At 54.9% G+C, this 19631-nt stretch overlaps 2 protein-coding genes across 2 annotated transcripts; one reads left to right on the top strand and one right to left on the bottom strand.

The window, feature by feature from the left end:
- Nucleotides 1–2617: 2617 nt before the first annotated feature.
- Nucleotides 2618–4049, bottom strand: MRPL36 (mitochondrial ribosomal protein L36). Its single transcript, XM_041731969.1, has 2 exons — nucleotides 3910–4049; nucleotides 2618–3059 (listed from the first exon to the last, which is right to left on the bottom strand). Exon 2 carries the CDS (start codon nucleotides 3041–3043, stop codon nucleotides 2711–2713), a length of 333 nt encoding a protein of 110 aa, XP_041587903.1. The 5' UTR covers nucleotides 3044–3059; nucleotides 3910–4049; the 3' UTR covers nucleotides 2618–2710.
- A 1249-nt stretch (nucleotides 4050–5298) lies between these two features.
- On the top strand, nucleotides 5299–15126 carry NDUFS6 (NADH:ubiquinone oxidoreductase subunit S6). Its single transcript, XM_041731965.1, has 4 exons — nucleotides 5299–5455; nucleotides 6046–6099; nucleotides 14017–14139; nucleotides 14940–15126. The coding sequence occupies exons 1-4, from the start codon at nucleotides 5324–5326 to the stop codon at nucleotides 15003–15005; spliced, it is 375 nt and encodes a 124-aa protein (XP_041587899.1). The 5' UTR covers nucleotides 5299–5323; the 3' UTR covers nucleotides 15006–15126.
- Nucleotides 15127–19631: the final 4505 nt, after the last annotated feature.

The raw sequence follows: 19631 nt of genomic DNA on the forward strand, positions 1-19631 counted from the left end.
ACACACAGAGAGGGAGAGACACAAGCAGAGAGGGAAGCAGGCTCCATGCAGGGAGCCTGATGTGGGACTCGATTCCGGGACTCCAGGATCATGCCCTGAGCCAAATGCAGATGCTCAACTACTGAGCCACCCAGGCATCCCAAATAGCACTTTTCATCTCAATTTCTATTTGTTCATGGCTAGCATTTACAAATATAAAAATCCTTCTCACTGTGTGGATGATAGAAAAACTGATATGTTTCTGGTAGGTCATGGTCATTGTGAAGTCAAATCCCAGGGTAAGATGAGAACTTATTTAATGATCTAAACAAGGAGCTGGCACACTGTTTCTTCAAATGTAACTCAAATTGTAAGTATTTTTAGGTTTTCCAGGACATACAGCAACTATTCACCTAGTAGAAAGCATAGACAACACACACATGAAAGAGTGTAGCTGGAGTAGTTTGCCAGCTGCCTCTCGACCTAAACCAAGTCTGTTGTTATGCTGGAGTCTCTGGGCTGTAAATGCTGGTCCATCCAGACACTGGAAAGTACCTGAGCTTTTGGTCAGCACACAGGTTGTCACCTTAGATCAGACTAATCAACCCAGGAGGAATGGATGATTTAAAAGCTTATCAACACTGTTAGAATTCCAGCTTGTAGGTAGGTTATTCACAGCTTCCTGTGGACAGGGCCCCATGGCCTCCCTAAACCCACTGTCGCCTATCCTTTGTATCTCGAGTCACATACCTGTATACATGACACTGACACCATCAGCCCTGCAGAGCCAATCCCAAGGACAAGGACAAGTATAAACCTCATGCCTACCTGTCAGGAGAAAACAACTGAAAAGAAGGTATGTGGTGTGTGTGTTTGTGTGGGTCCTAGACCAGTGTAGCATCAAGCTTCCATATGGGAGGTGGTTGCATTCCCATGGACAGGACCTGTCTGCCAACTCTTCACAAGAAAGCTGTGGACCTAGCCTCATAGGATGAGCCTATTCCAACCATGTGGGAGGACAAAAGGCTGTTTATAAGGAGGCATCTTCATGTTACTGTCATGTGACTCCTCATTCGTTTGTTGAGTGCCTACTACAGAACAGGCCTTGTAGCAGACTGAGAGCAAAGGATAGAAACAGGGTTGGCCTAGCTCTGGGCTTCAGTTCTCAGACAAACCCTGCCAGGGGGCATGACCCTCATACATCTGTCCACATCTGGAGATAGTCTCAGTTGTCACAACCAGGGATGAGGGTACTCCCGGCACCCAGAGGGTGGGGGCCAAGGATGCTGCACTCTTCAGTGCCCTGGTGGATAGCCAGGTGCAGAGAAAAATCTGTCCTGAGAGCCAGCAGTGCTGAGGGGGAGAAACCACCTGATGTCACCCATCTATTCTGCAGTGGGTCTGAAACCTAGATGGGTAATTATTACCCTTAGAGCGCTTACACCTAAACTAGGGCAGGGCAGAGGTCCGGGAAGTACTTGAGGCAATGAAGAGGAAAGGGCTTTACTCCAGCAGAATCCCATCCTTGCCCAAGATAACATGCTCCAGGGAAGGGCATTTCCTTCTTTCCCTTCTTCTGAGCTGCCCTGGCATTGTGCTGGGGTCCTGGGTACCACGGTCAGGCCCTGAGGTCAGGACTAGGTGTGCCGTGGCTGAGCGGGGCACACCGAGCTGCCCACATGCTGTGGGATCATCCACAGTTTTCCATGTGCAGGGTGCTGCTCAGCCCCTCCAGCCTGCCTGCTGCCTGGGCCCCTCACTGGTGTCGCCCCTGCATCTCCCTTTCCCTGGCCCTGCAGGTCTCAGCCTGGACCCCACCTTGCAGAGAGCAGCATGATTAAGGAGGCCGTCCCTGTGCTAGGCCTTCACTGGCCTCGGCCATCCTGCTCACCAACACTCACCACCCTGTACCGTTGTCCTGCCCAGTGTAACCCTCATACCTGGGCAGGAAGGTGACCTGGGCAGGAAGGCTGCCAGGGAGGCCCACTGTGTAGAGCTCAAACCATGTGGGTGAGGCAGCTGTAACCCTGAGACAGGAGATACACGAACACTTGTGCCACTGGCTGCACAGGGTACCAGAGCTATTCCGCTCAGCACACTCCCACCAGGTGGGTGCCCTGCACGCGTACACACCACGTTGACGTGTACATGAGCATGCACACCTGAGCAGGGCACACATTCACACACACGCACCACATACACATGCACATTCATGTCTCACCATGGACCACAAACATGCTTAGTTCATATCTGAATTAACTTTGCATATAGAATATTAAATTATCGACTTAAAAATTGCTTTCAAGGCTTTCACACTTATCCTCAAGACAGGAATGCTGAGAAAAAGCGTCTGAGGTCATTAAAAGCAGGGCTCTGGCTGAGTGTAGAGCCAGGGCTGAGCTCCCCCTGCCAGGAGGGTCCTGCACAGGGAACCCGGCTCTTCCTAACCAGGCTGCGTTCTGACCGGCTCTCCCTCCGTTTATCTTCTGCCCTCGGCCCCAGTACCAGCGGCTTGCACAGGAGATAAGAACAATGCGTTTCCCATTTGGGCTCTGGGCTGGCCTAGCTGACTGGACCTGGCTGCTACAGGAGGTGAGGTGCACGGGCACTAGAGTCAAGACCGGACAGTCCACAAAGATTAGGCCGCGTGTAAATTTTATTTTTCTTTCAGTAGGTGGTACCATTTCTCCAAGAAGTGATGCAGCTTTGCACGTTATTTTAGCGACGGGAACTACATCTGTCGCTGCTTGTGCTTTGGGTTGGTCTTGCAGTAGATGTACCAGCGCCCTCGCCTCTTCACGCGGTAACAGTCCCGGCAGCGCTTCTTGATGACACCCTTGGTCTTGAACCCCAGGGCAGGCTGCAGGCCTGGCAGCAGGGGGCCAGGTAGGGGCAAGGGGCCCATGAGCCCCCACACCGTGGACTTTGTACCAGTGGCACCGGCAGCGCGAAAGGGTCCGGGCAGGAGAGTGGAGAGCGCTCGGGGCATCACCAGGTGCGGGCTCAGTCGGAGCAGCGGGCTCAGGGCTGACACCAGCACCTTCCGCACAAGCACAGACGTCATGCTGCTGCGGCCCTCCCTGCGGAGGGCAGAGGGGCAACAGGTAAGGCCTCCCTGCTCCATGAGGAGCTTCACCACCCGGGCCTTACCCCACCCCCACCCCCGGGGAGCCTCCACTCCACCGTCACCCCTACCCCCACCCCTAACCCGTAAGCCACCTGCACCACCCTCACCCCTCCCCCGTGAGCCCCTCGGCTCCACCCTCACCCCTACCCCCACCTCTAACCTGTGAGCCCCCTACTCCACTGTCACCCCCACCCCCATCCCCATGAACACCCTGCTTCACCCTCACCCCCACCCCCGGGAGCCTCCGCTCCACCCACCCCTACCCCCATCCCCGTGAGCCCCCTGCTCCACTTCCCCCTTCTCCCCAGCTTCTGCTCCACCCTCACCCCTACCCCCCACCCTGTGAGCCCCCTGCTCCACCCCCACCCCACCCCTAACCGGTGAGCCCCCCTCCTGTCACCCCCACCCCTACTCCATGAGCCCCCTGCTCCACCCCCACCCCCACCCCACCCCTAACTGGTGAGCCCCCCTCCAGTCACCCCCACCCCTAACCCGTGAGCCCCCTGCTCCACCCACACCCCTACCCCGCGGGCACCTCCTCCACCCTCACCCCTACCTTGAACCTCCGGCTCCACTCCCACCCCCCTCCCTGGGAGCCTTAGCTCCACCCTCACCCCTACCCCAACCCCGCGAGCACTCGGCCCCGCCGGCCCCCTGCGCCCCCCGCCCCCGGGCGGTCCCTGAAGGCTGGGGACGCGGCAGGAACCCTGGGTCCCCGACGTGCCCGCCGGGAGGGGACAGCATCCAGGCGGCCCTTCTCGGTAGCCGACCCCCGGCCCCTCGCGACCCCCGAGACCCCTGACCTGGCAGGAAGGCGTCCGCGACGGTCGGCAGCGCGCCTCGCACGCGCCTGCGCAGTAGGGCAGGGACGCCGCCGCCCGGAGCGTCCGCCAGAAAGAAAAATGGCGGCAGGATCACGTGGCGGCCCCGGCAGTGCCGGGCGCAGAGGCGGAGTCACCAAGGGCGTCTGCGCGCCCACCCTGGGCCGCCCTCCTGCCCCCGGTCCCTGGGGTCTCAGGGAGTGCCAGAATGGGGAGGGAAATAGATACCTGGAATGCAGAAGTCACAGCCAGCCAGACGTTTTTAAAACACGGACGAATACCGAAGTGGAAACAAGAGCTAGAAGAACCCGCTACTTGTATTAGGTGGACATCCTGGGAGAGATGTGGCAACGCTCAGGGAAGCGGTGACGCGCCCTGGTCCTACCTGCTGCACTTATTACCTCTTCCCTCCAGCCTTGTGTTAGGATCATTAACAACAGAGAAGTTCAAAGACTCCGGCGAGTCCCCTCTGCCCACGGCGCGAGCCCACGAGTCAGTACACCTGTTCCCTGCGGGTGTCGGGACCCGCCCGTGTGCGGTCCACCTGCGTGCCCCGCCACGGCCTCGACCCCTGGGTGCCGCACCCCTGCACCTGCTGGGGCCGGCACCGCACCCCTGCACCTGCGGGCCCTGCATCCCCGCTGGGGTCAGCTCCGGGCCTGCCCGTGGTGCCCGTCCGTGGGCATCTTTCTGTCCCGAGAGGTTTCCAGTGCGTGTGGTCCCTCATCAGCAACACCTCTCGGCATCCGGGCACCCCAGCCCTGCGCTCTGAGTCTCCCCCGTGCCCACAGCCCTTGTCCACCGGGCGCTGCTCCTGTGAGTGACCCTCCTGACCGGTCTATGAGACAGGCAGCTGGAAGAGGGAAACGCCGGGACTGCGAGCCGGGTCGGCCTACGGTGCCTAGAGCAGGGGCCTTCGGGGCTGATCTGCGCTGGGGAGGACACCGAGCGTGCTTTACTGGTCGCTTCGCTGGAGCTCTGCTGCAGAAATCCCGAAACACGCTGCTCCCGCGGTGACAGCGATGCGCAGTGCGCAACGTGAATGCACTTACAGGGCCTCTATACAAGGGCCTTCGCGAATGAAAACATGCGATACGGAACACCCCATGATTACCAACTACCATCAAATGCGAAGACTGCACCTTCGTTTTCCATCCTCCCCTGCCCCACCCCAGGCAGGAATCACCCAACAGCACTGCCGGCTAAAGGTGCGCCTAGATTTGCCGCCTCTTGCGGACCGAGCCCGGGCCCAGTCGCTGCACCTGCCGGCGGCTCCCGCCGAGCGCACCGCGCGTGCGCGCCTCCCCTGCGCGGGAAGTGCGGGCCGCGGGGGCCCGGCGGGAGCCGTGCGCATGCGTCAGCGTGCGGGCGCGCCGGGTCAGGGTTCAGCCCAAAGATGGCGGCGGCTGTGACCTTCTGCCGGCTCCTGGGCCGGAGCGGTTCAGCGGCGCTGCGCCCGCCCCGGGGCGCCAGGTGTTTGGGGGTGCGGGCGTCGCCGACCGGGGAGAAGATCACGCACACCGGCCAGGTAAGCGCCGCGGCGTGGAGGCCGCCCTGTCTCGGCTCGCGGAGAACCGGGGGCCCGAGTCCCGTGCCGGCCCGGTTCGGGTTGGGCCCAGGTGTGCGGGTCTCGCGCTGTGACCCCACGGGGGCTCCCGGCTCCTCGGCCTCCAGCTGCAGAGCCCGGCGGCGCCCGGCGTGGTGGCCGAGGCTCCCGCGCCCCGGGGCGGGGGGGGGGCGGGGGCGTGGCCGGAGTGACAGCTCGGGGCTGCTGCGGCCCGACGCGGGGACGGCGTTGGGTCCTAGTCGGCAGCCCGAGCTGAGAAGCGGCCCCGCGTTGTTGGCGGAGTCGCCCGGGCGCGGGGAGGACAGGGGGTCCGGCTCCGCCTGCTGCCCGCCCGACGCCGTCGCTGCGCCTTGTGCCCCGCGGGCCTTGCCCGCATGAGCCCCTGCTCGCCCGGCCCCCGGCCCCCCGGCCCCCCGGCCCCCCGTTCCCCTGTTCGGTCACCAGCGGCCGGAGGTCCTGAAGAAACACTTTCCCGTAAGGCGTGTCGCCGAGAGTGAGCGGCTCTTCACAATTAGGCTGTAAAGTCATATGGGGTCTTTTTCTGTCTCCAGGTTTATGACGATCAAGACTATAGGAAAGTTCGGTTCGTTGGTCGTCAGAAAGAGGTAAGAGAGCTCGTAAAACGAGAGGCGGGCCTTTGTACGACGTTTACGTGCCGGGCGAGAAGTAATAGTGCACGGACTTAAGTTCTCCCATGGTGGGCACCCGGCAGCTCTGGAGCTGCGCGTCCCTCTGAAATGCCCCGGTGTCTGTGTTCGTTTTGCCCCCCCCCCCCCAAGTGACGTCTTGTGTAAGTATAAACGGGAGTGATCTTTTCTTTCATTTCTGTGCCTTATACTCCTGAGACCCTCAAATTAAAGTCGCATCATACCTTGACTCTTCCACTCACCGTCTGGGGTGTGCTTGTCCTGTTTCCTGCCCAGCAGACTAGGCTGTGTTCCTGTGGGGACTGACGCTGGCCCACACTTGCCCTTCCCTGAGTGAGGGTGGTGGGTCCCACCCCTGTGTTTGACCACAGAGGAAGGGCCCTCCTACAGGAGCCTATGCGCCTCTCGATTCCTCTGTCACCTGCACTGCCACGTCCCCAGTGCTCATGGTCTTCTGAGTCCTTTCCTCCTCTGTAGTCATCTTGAGTTCCTCCTTCCTGGGGCAGCCTTCTTGTTAGTCCCCAGCTGTCTGTAAGATGTGTTCCCACTCCCCTTTGATCATGGCTACATTGTCTGTTAAATTCTCATTAATTACTTCTGTTCCTGCTTTGTGGATGTCAGGGGCAGGGGTAGGGGGGGACATGGGTTCATGCAGCCTGGCCCCCAGCTCCCTAGCAATTCGGATGCTTTGGCAAGCACCTGGGTCTGTCCCCAGCTCCTCTCTGCTGGAGACTTGGTGTGGCCTCCAGTGGTTTCTGTTTGCCTTAGCTGGGGGAGCGGGGGGGGGGGGGGGGTTGGGGGGTGGAGGTGGAGGTGGGCAGAGGGGTGACAGGTGCATGGAGGGGCCCTTCAAACCAAAAACAAACAAACAAAAACAGAATCAGTGAAGCAGACGAAGTGTGACTAGATGAGAAGGTGCTGAAGTGTCAGCTCACTCTGTCCACTCACCCAGGTCCAGAACCTTATCCTGGCTCCGGGTCTCATGCTCTGGGGCACATGTTCATGTTGTACGGGTGCACAGTATGTCTGTAAATGATGAATCCTGCTCTGGCTCTCATTCTCACAACAAAAATTTGATATTTAGGAGTATTTTAATGTTGTTTGGGTTTCCCAAAGACATTGTTACAGAAGGTACTTACATATGCTGGAAACTTGTAGGTGAAGTGCAGAGGGTTCCCATGTCACCCCCTGTTGCTCACATCTTCATCAGGGTGCTACATGTGTGATAGCTGATCACTGTGAACTTGATGGATGGTGACATGTTACTAACTTGACCGTGGTTTATGTTCATGTTCATGTGGGTTATGACAATGCATGCCATGTGTCCACTGTTACAGGATCATACTGAGTCATTTTCCTGCCGTAAAAATTCTATGTGCTCCACCTGTTCATACCTCCCTCTCCGCAGCCTCTGACAACCACTGATTTTGCTGTCTCTATAGCTTCGTTTAGTTGTATTTTAGGAAACGAACTGAATCTGAGCTTAATCTGGAGAACAAGGATGGCAGGAAGTTTGAGAGGTGAACTGGCCTTTGCAGGAAGAAATGGAAAGTATCTGTGTTTGGCTCTTGGCCACTTCTGACCAGAGGTGCCTGGTACAGTTTGCAGGATGTCTGCGAAGGAATTCATGTGGGCCTGTGACAGGTCTTCTAGGAGGGGACAGTCAGGTGCTGAATAACATGCCACCCGGCTCCCAGCCTCGGAGGGGACAGAAGCCAGGCCTGCCTTGGTCCATGACTACCCCAGCCAGGCAGAGGGGCTGGAACTGAGCAGATATTCGTCTGCAGGTTATAGAAAGAGTTTCATTGGCTTTGAGGTCATATACATAAAATAGAAAGCCCACGTTTCCTGTCCTCTAATGGAAGAGTTTGTGTGGACAAGTGACCGCAGTGAGGAATGGCAGGGATGATGACAACAGTGACAACAGTAGCAATGCCGCCTCTGTGTCACCTTGTAGCTGGGGGTGTGTATTTATTGTCGGTCTGACTGCCTCTGGATCTGCCGTCCTGACCTCACTGGGCTCTGGATGCTGAGTCAGTGTGGACAGGCTGCTAGGGCAGTGGGCACCCCGTGAGAGACACCAGGGAACAGGTGCCCTCATTCTGCGGCTGCCAGGATTGCTATTACTGAGACAGGTATCATTTGTAGGTTTGGAAGATACATAATTAAGCAGAGAGCCCAGAACCCTGGGAGGCTGAGGTCCACCCAGCACAGCTCTGCACAGCCCGTCCATGAACCACGACGATGATGGGGTGGCTCTGCGCAGGTATGAATGCCCTCACCAGCATTCGTGAGGAGTGGGCATCCGTCCAAGGGGAGGGTGCTCTGGACATTTCCTGCCCATCTTAGACCCCTGGCTGGTAGGCGAGTCTGGTAATGGCTCTGACTCACCCACTGGGCCCCTTGGTCTTTGGTAGCAGCTTGAAGGTGTCAACCGCAGGTGACCTCAGGGCAGTCCCCGAGGTGCCGAGGCCCACCTGACCTGTTGTCCTGTTGCAATAATGTGAAGCTTGAAGAGGATTCTGTGGAAGTTGTGGATGGAAAGCATGAACTGCACGTGCTGAAGAGAGGAACCTACAGATGGGGCAAATGCAGACTGGCCTCAGGCCCCACCCAGGAGTGAACAGTGTCCTTTTCCCAGGGCTTGCTGGCCATTAGCTCGTTTGTCTTGCTTCTCCCGAGCCGTGGCAGAGCAGACCACTCGCCTGGCGAGGTGACTTCTGTGCTGGGGTGGCTCACAGTACCTGTGCAGAGGCTTTGGGAAAATTCTCGGGAGTTACCCAAGACCAGGAGCAGAGTAAGACTCAGAGCATCTTTTGTCTCCTGCTGACTGGTGTTTGACACTGACATGTCAGCAGGCCATCTGAACCGAGGTGACGTTAAGGTGTGTGCACACGCACATGCCTGGGAGGTTTGGGAAAGCTGAAAGAGCCAAAGAGGTGCAGTGGTACCCCAGGGATTTGGAGCTGCAGGAAGTGGCCCCCACCCTGGACTCAAGAGTTGTTTACTCTTTAGGATCGACGAAAATCGAAGGTTCTAAAGCCCAAGGTTCAGATGGTGGCAGCCTGGACACTAAGCCTTGAGGTCCACTGTCCTCTCTCCCCTGGTGGCTTCATGACCTTGTACCACATGCTCCTCATGTCTGCGCCTGTCCTCTTCCTCCACACTGGCCAGGTCGCCCCTGGACTTGTGTCACCTCAGAGCAACTGTGAATACTGCTGTACAAAAATCCTAGGTGCTATTTTTGAACATTTTCTCTGAACTTGTGTTAAAAATTAAATTGGAAGAAAACCTCAGTTTGTATCATGACTTAAAAGTTATATAAACCTATGTCTACACAGATGTAGAACTAAATGTAAATATTGGTGTTTGTATTAAAGATACCGTATAATCTGAATAATTGGTTTGGGCTTTTATTTTTAAACCTGTGAATTTCTTTTTTTTTTAATAAATTTATTTTTTATTGGTGTTCAATTTGCCAACATATAGAATGACACCCAGTGCTCATCCCATCAAGTGCCCCTCCCAGTGCCCGTCACCCAGTTACCCCACCCCCCGCCCACCTCCCTTTCCACCACCCCTAGTTTGTTTACCAGAGTTAGGAGTCTCTCATGTTCTGTCTCCCTTTCTGGTATTTCCCACTCATTTTTTCTCCTTTCCCCTTTATTCCCTTTCTAAACCTGTGAATTTTTATTAACAGGGCTAGCATTCGACAGAACTTGGGTGACTCAACTAGGTTATTATTCCTTCGTGTATTGTTTTTTTTTTTTTTTTTTAAATTTTTATTTATTTATGATAGTCACAGAGAGAGAGAGAGGCAGAGACACAGGCAGAGGGAGAAGCAGGCTCCATGCACCGGAAGCCCGACGTGGGATTCGATCCCGGATCTCCAGGATCGCGCCCTGGGCCAAAGGCAGGCGCCAAACCGCTGCGCCACCCAGGGATCCCTCGTGTATTGTTTTAAATACTATTTTATATAGTCCAGTGTCTTATGTTGTATTTCCAATCAATTTGATCTCAGTGTGATATAAGGGAGTAACTTCTGTAGGAACTGTCAGTCCCAAAAACAAATTAAAAACAACAGCTTTTTGACAATTGAGTTTAAACCTAAATATCTTTATGCCCAAATCGATTGGCCATCAAGAGATAAACAAGAAAGTAGTTTGACATTGCTAGGTTAGTGATCTGTAGGGGACAGCTGTACAGCTGTTGGACGGCTGCGGGTATGTGGCACACTGTGTGCCTAAAGACCCACTATGCTTTCAGCCGAGCAAGAAGCGTGGATGTGGTGACCTGCTCTGGTTCATTTCCCTGCTAAGGTCCAGTGCTGCTCCTCCTGGTCTGGCCTAGTCTAGGTGATGGCAGCAAGACGGAGCTCTGATGGTCACCCACAGTCAACTGGGTGCTGCTTGCTCCCGGGCTCTTTATATGCTTACGGTTGAACCGAACCCCGGGAATGAGACGTTCATCATGGAAGGTCGGGGTCACTGTGGTGCTGAGTGACGGGGGCAGTCCTGTGTCACTCTCAGGCGTCAGCTGCCCTTCCCGCGGGAGACGGTGGTCTGTCTGACTGCTGTGACAGAGCCTGGGGGTTTGTTAGTGTGGCCTTTGTGACACATTTGTCACTTAGGTAGACGCCGTCCTATTTTACACCATGAAGCTTCATTGTGACATATGGCTGTGTCTGCAGCAGCAATGAGCACACAGCCCACTGGAGGTGCAGCGTTGGGGGACGGTGAGGCCATCTGGGGGTTCTGTGCTTAGAGGAGTTTGTAGGACAGCATGGCTGCACCTCTCGGCCTCACCGTGTGGCCAATGCAGTAAGTCCACCCTGCCTGGCCATGTTGCACACGTGGTGTGTTATACCCAATAACTTCTGTGTTTGTGGAAACAAAACTTGGAAGGAAAGCTTTACAAGATTGGTATCTGTTAACTATAAAGCTTTTTAAAAACAATTAAATTTTTCCAGAACATCCACATTCTGTGTGTTTGGGGCTTAAGCTCCTTAAGTGTCGTGTGTCGTCCGTGCTGATGGCAGGCGAGACCATCTGTTTCTGTGGAAGAGTGAGGGGTGGGGCCCTGCTGGATCGCCTGTCCTCTGGACGCAGTCCACTGGCTTTAGAAAAACTGTTAACTGAGGTTGATTGTGCCTTTCTAACTTATTTCCAGGCTTTATTAAGATTCTGAGGTCCCACCGCCCTTATGAAGGTTGACCCATGTCTAAAACTTGTTTCCTTGTTGTCACTACTGTAAGGCCTCTGCCTGTAGGTGGGGCTCTGGGCACACAGGGCAGGCCCCTGGCTGGGCAGTTCTCACCCCTAAGCCCACACATGAGGTTGACCCTCCACCAAGCAGGTGGCAGAGTAGCCCTGGCTGCACTTCCTGACTAGTCTCCGCGGGGCCGTCACTCCCTGTGGTGGCTGCAGGGACGTCTGTCGGGAAGTGTGATGTTCCGCCTCTGTGGCGTTCGTTCCACTGTTGTGTGCTCCACTCAAATGACCCCCAGCCTCCGGAAGCGGGTGATCTTCCAGCTGTGGTCTTGTAGTTGTTTTCTACCCTGGTGGGTGGTGGTGATGCTAGGTCTAGAGGTGCCATCAGCTGTGGCTCCTTAGAGCCCTAGTGTGGGACATATGCCTGCGCTGAGGCCAAGAGCACGGTCAGGGATGACATATTGCCTGGCCGGCTTCAGGAAGCACAAACCTCTGGAGCAGGGAAATGCCTCTGGATGCCCTTCCTGGATTTGCAGGGCTCTCTGGGGCAGGTCACTGCAGCTCCTGGCATGGGCTGGCCCACCGTTCTGGGACATAGAGTCGGCCCCGTAACTGGGCAGGGAGGCATGCAGGGACCGGGTGGTTTGGGTTCTGTCCTTTCCCTCGACACACAGACATGGATGCTTTACTTTCCCAGCTTGCCCAGCCTTGGGCTTTGTCTCCTTGGCATTGGTTGGGGGTGGCTCTGAGTGACTGGCTCACTGCAGATCACCTATGAGCAAGGCAGTGGCCGGTGTCCCCAGTTTGCCACAGGCGCTCATTGTGAGATCTGTTCTTTGTCTAGCCAGGATGCTTCCCATGGCGCCCACACTGGTGTCCGCTCTGGTCCACCAGCACCCTGCTTGCTCCAACACCAGGGCCTTGCAGCAGGCTGCCGCCACTGTGTTCCGTGGAATCTGGAGTTCACCAGTGCCTACAGAGCTCCGGGTGGTGCTCATGTGACCATGGCATCAGTATCACAGATTACAGCAGCTTGTAGGCTAAATACCTAGTGGGTGGTAAACACTCCTGATTGGGTCATAGTAAAACAAAAATGTTTCTTGAGTCAGAATCCAGATAAGCTCCATGCATTGCAGTTGCTGTAGCCTCTCAGTTTGTTTTCACTTTGGGTGTCGCCCCTGCCTACCCCCAAACACACACAAACTATCCCTTTCCCTCCTTGACTCACTTGTCAGAGGACCTGGGTCCTTTCCTTCTGTGGCATTGCCCATGGCTGGGTCTTCCTGACTGTGGCCTGTCGTGGGGTTTGTTGCCTCCTTCTGGGAGTGTGCAACTTGGGCTGGCTCCAGCAGCTCCGTCAAACTTGGCTTCTTTGTGGCGAGGTTACCGTGTGGGGCCGTGGGGCAAGTCCAGTGAAGCTCAGGGTGGTGAGGTGGTGGCCCAGCATCTCCACATGGGGCTGAGGGTGATGCTGTCTGCCCAGCAGCTCCAGTCTTAATGTGAAAACGCTTTGGTGAGGCTAGGAAGGTAGAAGGAACAGCGATTCTTTCCCTTTGTTTTTACTGGTTTTTAAAAGGAGGTCGTTCCTATAATGAAGTATTTATTGAATTTTAAAATCCACAAAATCAGAGATTTCAGCATATTCGTTGGGTTTTGGTCCCTGTGGGTGCAACACCATCCCCCCTGTGTCCCGTGTTGTCCTGTATTGTCCCTGTTGGGTGCTTCCCCAAGCTGGCAGCTGTGTAGACATGGCCAGAGCTTCCTCGCCTCTGTGACTGAGGAGGGCCCTGTGATACTTCCTCAGCCCTGGTGCTTGCGTGTGTGGTGCTGGCGGGGACAGTCGGCCTTGGGCGCTGCCTCGGTGTCACTCCTCACGTGTCCCCATGGGTGGAGTGAGAGCCGGGGCCAGGAGCAGAGCCTGTGCTGAAACCGCGGGCACCGTGCTAGCGGTCTGGTCTGAGAATCAGGTATGGACCAGAGAGGAATGTTGGTAGTCGATTCTGGCACCATTTCCATGAGTTGGAAATTTTAACCAAATGGAAAGTTAAATGTGTGTGGGTGCCTGGTGGCTAAGTGCCTGCCTTTGTCTCAGGCTATGATCCCGGGGTGCTGGGATTGAGCCCCTCATTGGGCTCCTGCTCCGCAGGGAACCAGCTTCTCCCTCTGCCTCTCTCTCTCTTTGTGTTTCATGAATACATAAAATATTCTATTTTTAAATTTTTATTTATTTATTTTTAAATTTTTATTTATTTATTTATGATAGTCACACAGAGAGAGAGGCAGAGACACAGGCAGAGGGAGAAGCAGGCTCCATGCTCCGGGAGCCCGACGTGGGACTTGATCCCGGGTCTCCAGGATCGCGCCCCGGGCCAAAGGCAGGCGCCAAACCGCTGCGCCACCCAGGGATCCTTACATAAAATATTCTAAAAAAGAAAAGGAATATGAAGTGTGTGTGTGTGTGTGTGTGTGCGCGCGCGCCTGTTAAATTACATGTGTGTTTTGAAATGTCCAGCAATACTAGATGAGAATGGAGGAGATGCATGGAACATGTATGTGCTGGTGGGACCTGAGAGTGTGGGGGTGTTGTCTGTAGACACTTAAATTTCATAAAATGGCCAAGCCTTTGTCCTTGGCTGCACAACTTTTTCTTTTTCTCTTGTTCCAGGTGAATGAAAACTTTGCCATTGATTTGATAGCTGAGCAGCCCGTGAGTGAAGTTGAAAGTCGTGTGATCTCGTGCGACGGTGGCGGGGGGGCTCTTGGCCACCCGAAAGTGTACATAAACCTGGTACCGTGTCACCTGTCCTTGCTGCCCTAGTCTTAAGTGGTCTCGTTCCGAGTGGCTCTTGTGCAGACTGCATGCTCGCCCATGTGATCTTTCCCACCGACCACGCGGGCAGATTGGGTGAAGGGCACCCTTTTGCCTGGGACATGCCATGAGGTGCTGTGTGATGTTTGTAGCGTTACCAGCAGGGACAGACCGGCCACTTCCTTCCACACACATGGGTTCTGCCTGGAGCCTCATTTGGGTGCCCCTGCACACACACAGCCTTGGAGCAGAGAGGACCCAGGGCGTCAGAGCACGAGGGGGAGTGGGGGCTGAGGCTCAGCCTGCTGCGGCCTTGATGGAGGGGAGGGAGCCAGCAGCACCCTAGCACCCTATCTGCTGGTGGCCTGGGGGTGGCAGGCCTTTGCTTAGCACCCCACCTGCTGCTCCAGTCTATTGAATACTGGGCTCAGGGTGGAACCTCGGCCCTCCTGAGCTAAGGCCAGGAGTGACTGCTCGCTAATCCTTGTCCTGGCAGCAGTCCTTTGAGATGACCACATGTTCTGGTCCGGGAGCTGGAGCTGCAGCCGGGGTTCACAGGCCACTGCCCACGGCTGCTGGCGAGGGAGGGTGGAGCCAGTCAGACCTGGGCCTCTGGTGCCCTGACGGTTCTCAGGTCAGTAGCGACCTCAGAGGTTTTGAGCCATTTCTAGTTGACATTGTATTTCAGGTTCTGTGTATGACTTCTTGTCTAGTGTCTGAACCTGTTTAGATTGGAAGCACAGTATAGAAATGAGATCTTTCTTCTTGAATCTTTTCAGGACAAAGAAACAAAAACGGGGACGTGCGGCTATTGTGGACTGCAGTTCAAACAGCACCATCACTAGAGCAGCCATGCATCCCGGCCCCGGGGGCCTGCAGGCAGCTGGGTGCACCCACCCCACGGGTGAAGGGCCTCTCGCTGTTCCCGGGGCACCGCTGGTGCCGAATAAAGAGTGTTGTATCCAGGATGGGCAGCTGTGTGCTTCTTTCAAAGAACGGACTTCAGCAAATGAACGTTCATGTAGAGCGCAGGCTGAAGTGGGGTCCTCCTGCGGGGTGTGTGTTGGGTGCTCTGAGCACAGGCTTTACTCCGTGCAACCACATGGAGTAGCTGAGGGATGAGAGGGGAGAGGTTTTATGAAAACATGGTGGTTCATCAGCCTTAGGGCTCCCCTAGCAGTTGGTGCCAGGCTCAGGCCTCCTCTTTGGCTGCTTTCCTGCAGCCAGGCTCCCCTTCTGTCCTCTTGTTGGGCTGAGATATGGAGTCTTAATGCCCAGGAAGCACCTGCCGGGAGGTATTCACAGTCACATGCAGGCCAGAGGGCAGTGCGCGTATAGAGTAGTAAGGATTCCTAACACAAGTAGTGGGACGACTTTGGAGGGAAGGGAAGCGAGGCTGCATAGAGTGCCTGTGAGCCCTGACCTGTGGTATGTGGGGTCCCCGAGGAGGCAGTGATGGTGAGGAAGGAGACTGGAGGAAAGCCTGCACATCTGGGTATGTGGGGTCCCCGGGGAGGCAGTGATGGTAGGAGACTGGAGGAAAGCCTGCACATCTGGGAATGCCACAGCATGACCAGCGAGGAGGCATGGCCAGGTATGTTCTCATTATGACAAAATTTAAGCTCCAACTTCAGAGGGTAGAGAAAAGTATTCTAAATGGTAGAACAGATTACCTGACTGAGACGTTATCAGAAGGATGTGCAACTTTTCTCTTCAGTCCTGGGAGCTGGAAACAGTAAAGAGCATCACTAGCCTAGAATAGTGGAGTCCTGTGCACAGGCAGTCAGGTCACCTGTCCTGAGGGGGATGCAGAGCTCCTGCTGGACCCCTTGTGGAGCTGAAGGGGCGGTGGGTGGGGCCTGCCGCCTGTACGCACCTGTTCACACCCTGTGCACACCTGGGAGCGCACAGTGGTTCCTCATGAGACTCCTGGCAGAAGGGCCTCTGAGCAAGTGTAGGAGGAAGGGGGTAGGGGTGGGGGGGCAAGAGGCCAAGGGACCCTGGGGTCACGGGGCAGGTGTGGGGTGAGCTGGATGGGACTGGCAGGGTCATCAGGGTGGAGCGGGAGCAGGATGAACATTGGAGGGAAACCCAAGCCTTGGAGTCCAGTTGCTTTGGAGACCCTTCTGAGCTGCGCTGGGTGGCATGGCGCCCACCAGGAAGGGAACCTGGCTGGCACAGCCTGGGACTGGCGGCAATTGAGGGCGGGGGGCAGCTGGGATGTCCGTGGGAGGGAGGACCCCAGGCTGAGCTGCCGGTGCAGGTGGGCCTTTAGTCCAGTTGGCTGAGAGATGAAGCTTACGCTCTTCATCTGTAGGGATGTCCAGCTTTTCTCCATTCAATACATGACCTGGTGAGTTACTCTCTGATTTTCTTTCTTTTTTTTTTTTTTTTTTGGCTTTTTTTTTTTAATAATAAATTTATTTTTTATTGGTGTTCAATTTACCAACATACAGAATAACACCCAGTGATCATCCCGTCAAGTGCCCCCCTCAGTGCCCGTCACCCATTCACCCCCACCCCCCGCCCTACTCTGATTGTTTAAAGGGAAACCATTCCTCTGCCAGGAGGGGCCCGACTCACTGCTGGTCTGCAGTCCTCCGACACCTCGGCCTGTGGTGCGGGACTTGTGCACCGAAACTCAGGCTTGGGTGAGGCTTGTGAAGCGTCTCCCCTCCTCTGTCCTGGGTTCTGGCCAGGTCAGGGCTGTGCTCCCTGGAGCTGGGGAGAGGCCCCGCGTTTCCCCTCTGCAGAGAAGGCACCAGCTTGCTGTGACCGATTGGCCTATGGGTTCTCAGCAAGTCCTGTGGGCTGGGCTCTGTGCTGGGGGAGGCGCTAGTGGACTTGATGTCCCCAGAGTTTCTAGTGCATTCACGTCTTGTAAGCTGGCCCTGCTGCGCTCTGTGTTTTCTACATGTCTAGGCATTTTACCCAGGTTCTCCAAGGTCCTGGCATAATGCTGTTGAGAGTGCTTTCTTGAGATCTGGCTGGTGTTTTAGGATCTGCAGTGGTTTTCCCACCTCAGGATTACATGTGCCATTTTTTTTTTTTAAAGATTTTATTTATTTATTTATGAGAGACACACAGAGGCAGAGACACAGGCAGAGGGAGAAGCAGGCTCCATGCAGGGGGCTTGACATGGGACTCGATCCCAGGACTCCAGGGTCACACCCTGGGCCAAAGGCAGGCACCAAACCACTGAGCCACCCAGGGATCCCCCATATGTGTGCCTTTTTGGTTTTTCCCCTGGGTTTTTTCACCTGAGGCTCATCAACCACTTAGCAATCTGTGGTTGTCCATCTGCTTGGCTGTGTTTTTGGATTTTGTTTGATTAACTTCTTGTTATCTTTGATTTCTTTGTTCTTGCTGTTTATTTGGAGGTTCTCTAAGTTCTTGAGGTGGTGGTTTTATGTTATTTTCAGCTTTCCCCTTCTAAGCATTTACTGCTCTGAAGTTCCTCTAATCTCTGCTTTAACCACACTCTCTTGTTTTGAGAGGTTGTATTTTGTTACCACTCAGATGTATCTGTAAGTGTGTAGTTAGTAGTGGCCCAGTGCAGGGAAACATTCTCTGTAGGATTCAGTCCTTGGAAATCTGTGGGTCAGGACTTGCTTGAGGTCTGTTCTGCGGCTGGCTGCTGTGCACCTAGGGTGCCCCTGTAGGGGTGACATCTGCAGGTGGGGTGCAGAAGCCAGCAGGAGTCGCCCAGGCACCCAGTGTGGGTTGGGGTGCTTTACCACCAAGCTCTCTCTCCTCTGGTTCCCCATTTTAAAGGATATGTGAGGCTCTGCTGTTAGTATCATGCGACTTGAGACAGCCGTGCCTTCCATCGGACAGAACCTCTTACAGTTATGTCTCTACTATGTTTGTCTCTAGAAAACATTTTACTTTGGGGTCTGTTTTGCTTTTCTTACTTTGGCCACACCACCTTTATTGGGTGAGTATTGGCGTGTTATGTGTTTTTGTCCTTTTATCTTTTTTTTTTGTCCTTTTATCTTAAAATTAATGTATCTTTGTGTTTTTATTGGGTCTCCTGGAAATAAAACCTATTTGGATGTTTGCTGCCCCATTTACAGTTCCTTGTGTCCTCACTGGAGGTTTCTGTCCACGTTATTTCATGTAAAGTACTTGGGTGTAAATCTGCCCTCGTTCTGCTGCTTCCTGACCCTCCCGTGTTCTGTGTCTTCTTTACTTGGAAGAATGTAATTTTTTGTTCTCTTTTCCCTGGAATACATTACATGTTGATTTGTCTTTAAAACAGAAAAGTCAAACGAAGACGGGAAAATATTGGAAGCTCACATGGTAAATAAACTCCTAATATCCTCAAATCCAGGCTGATATAAAAAAGACTCCATCTTGGAGGGGAAATGGGAAGAGGCATAGGTGGACGCTCCGTGAGAAGAGCACAAAGTGCCAGTGGCCGCGTGCGGCGGCAGATAGCATCAACCTGCCGCATGTGCCCCAAGGCAGCTGAGTTCCCCGAAATGTGCATGCAGGGCTCTATCAGGAAAATATCCCAAGGGATCCGTTGGCAAACATGGAAAAGATGCTATGGGGTGTTTGTGCACGACTGTTCAAGCAAATTATTCCAAACTAGGGCCTGGGAGGTTGTCTCTCTTACTTGCCTCAGTGTGTTAGTTGAAGCCATTAGAAAGGACGGTGTGGACTGCCCTTGTGCTGACTGCCTTGTCCTGACCGTGGCTGTGCTGACCGTGGCCCTGCTGACTACCACGTGCTGACCACTGTGTAATGACTGCTGCGTACTGACCTTGGCCGTGCTGACCATAGCCATCTTGACCACTGTGTGCTGACCCTGGCATGCTGACTGTGGACCACCATATGTGGACCGTGGCAGGTGCACAGGCGTGGCCTGGTTAGGAGCCGCTAGCAGGACACCCGTGTGTCACGGCCCCTCGCTCATGAAACACCAGCCATTTGGGAATGTGGTTTGGGTGACCGCTATCATCTCACTGCCCTCGTCACAGATTTTATATGACATGTAATAAACCATAACCCTTCTGTTTGCATACAGAGTTTTCTGGGGGAGGTAACGTCCTGTGAGCACAGTGCACAGTGGTTTGGGAATTTCAGAGCTGAAAGGGCCACTGTTCCTATCAGGCTGCCACCTTGGCCTCCTGATGTCACAGAAGCCAGAGTGCCATGTTCACATGGGGCACCCCAAAGTCACACTAGCCCCTGCTCTCAGGTTGCCTGACATATGCCATAGCCCTGGACACTGGACATGGAGGCTAATGTGTGATTCCGCAGCCAGCGAGCCCCACCCCTCAAAGGTGGAGCATGGGGTGGAGGTGGAGTGGGTGATGTCATCACACAGATTTGGGTTGGTATCGGGTAATGTCATCTCATGAATATCAGGGCCAGCGGTCGGATGACATCATCACATAGAGGTTCAGGGTCCTGGATGTCATCCACATGAAGGTTGGGGTCATGGAGTCAGGTCACCTCATGCA

The sequence above is a fragment of the Vulpes lagopus genome, chromosome 17 (assembly GCF_018345385.1).
Source record: "Vulpes lagopus strain Blue_001 chromosome 17, ASM1834538v1, whole genome shotgun sequence".
NCBI classification, from domain to species: domain Eukaryota; kingdom Metazoa; phylum Chordata; class Mammalia; order Carnivora; family Canidae; genus Vulpes; species Vulpes lagopus.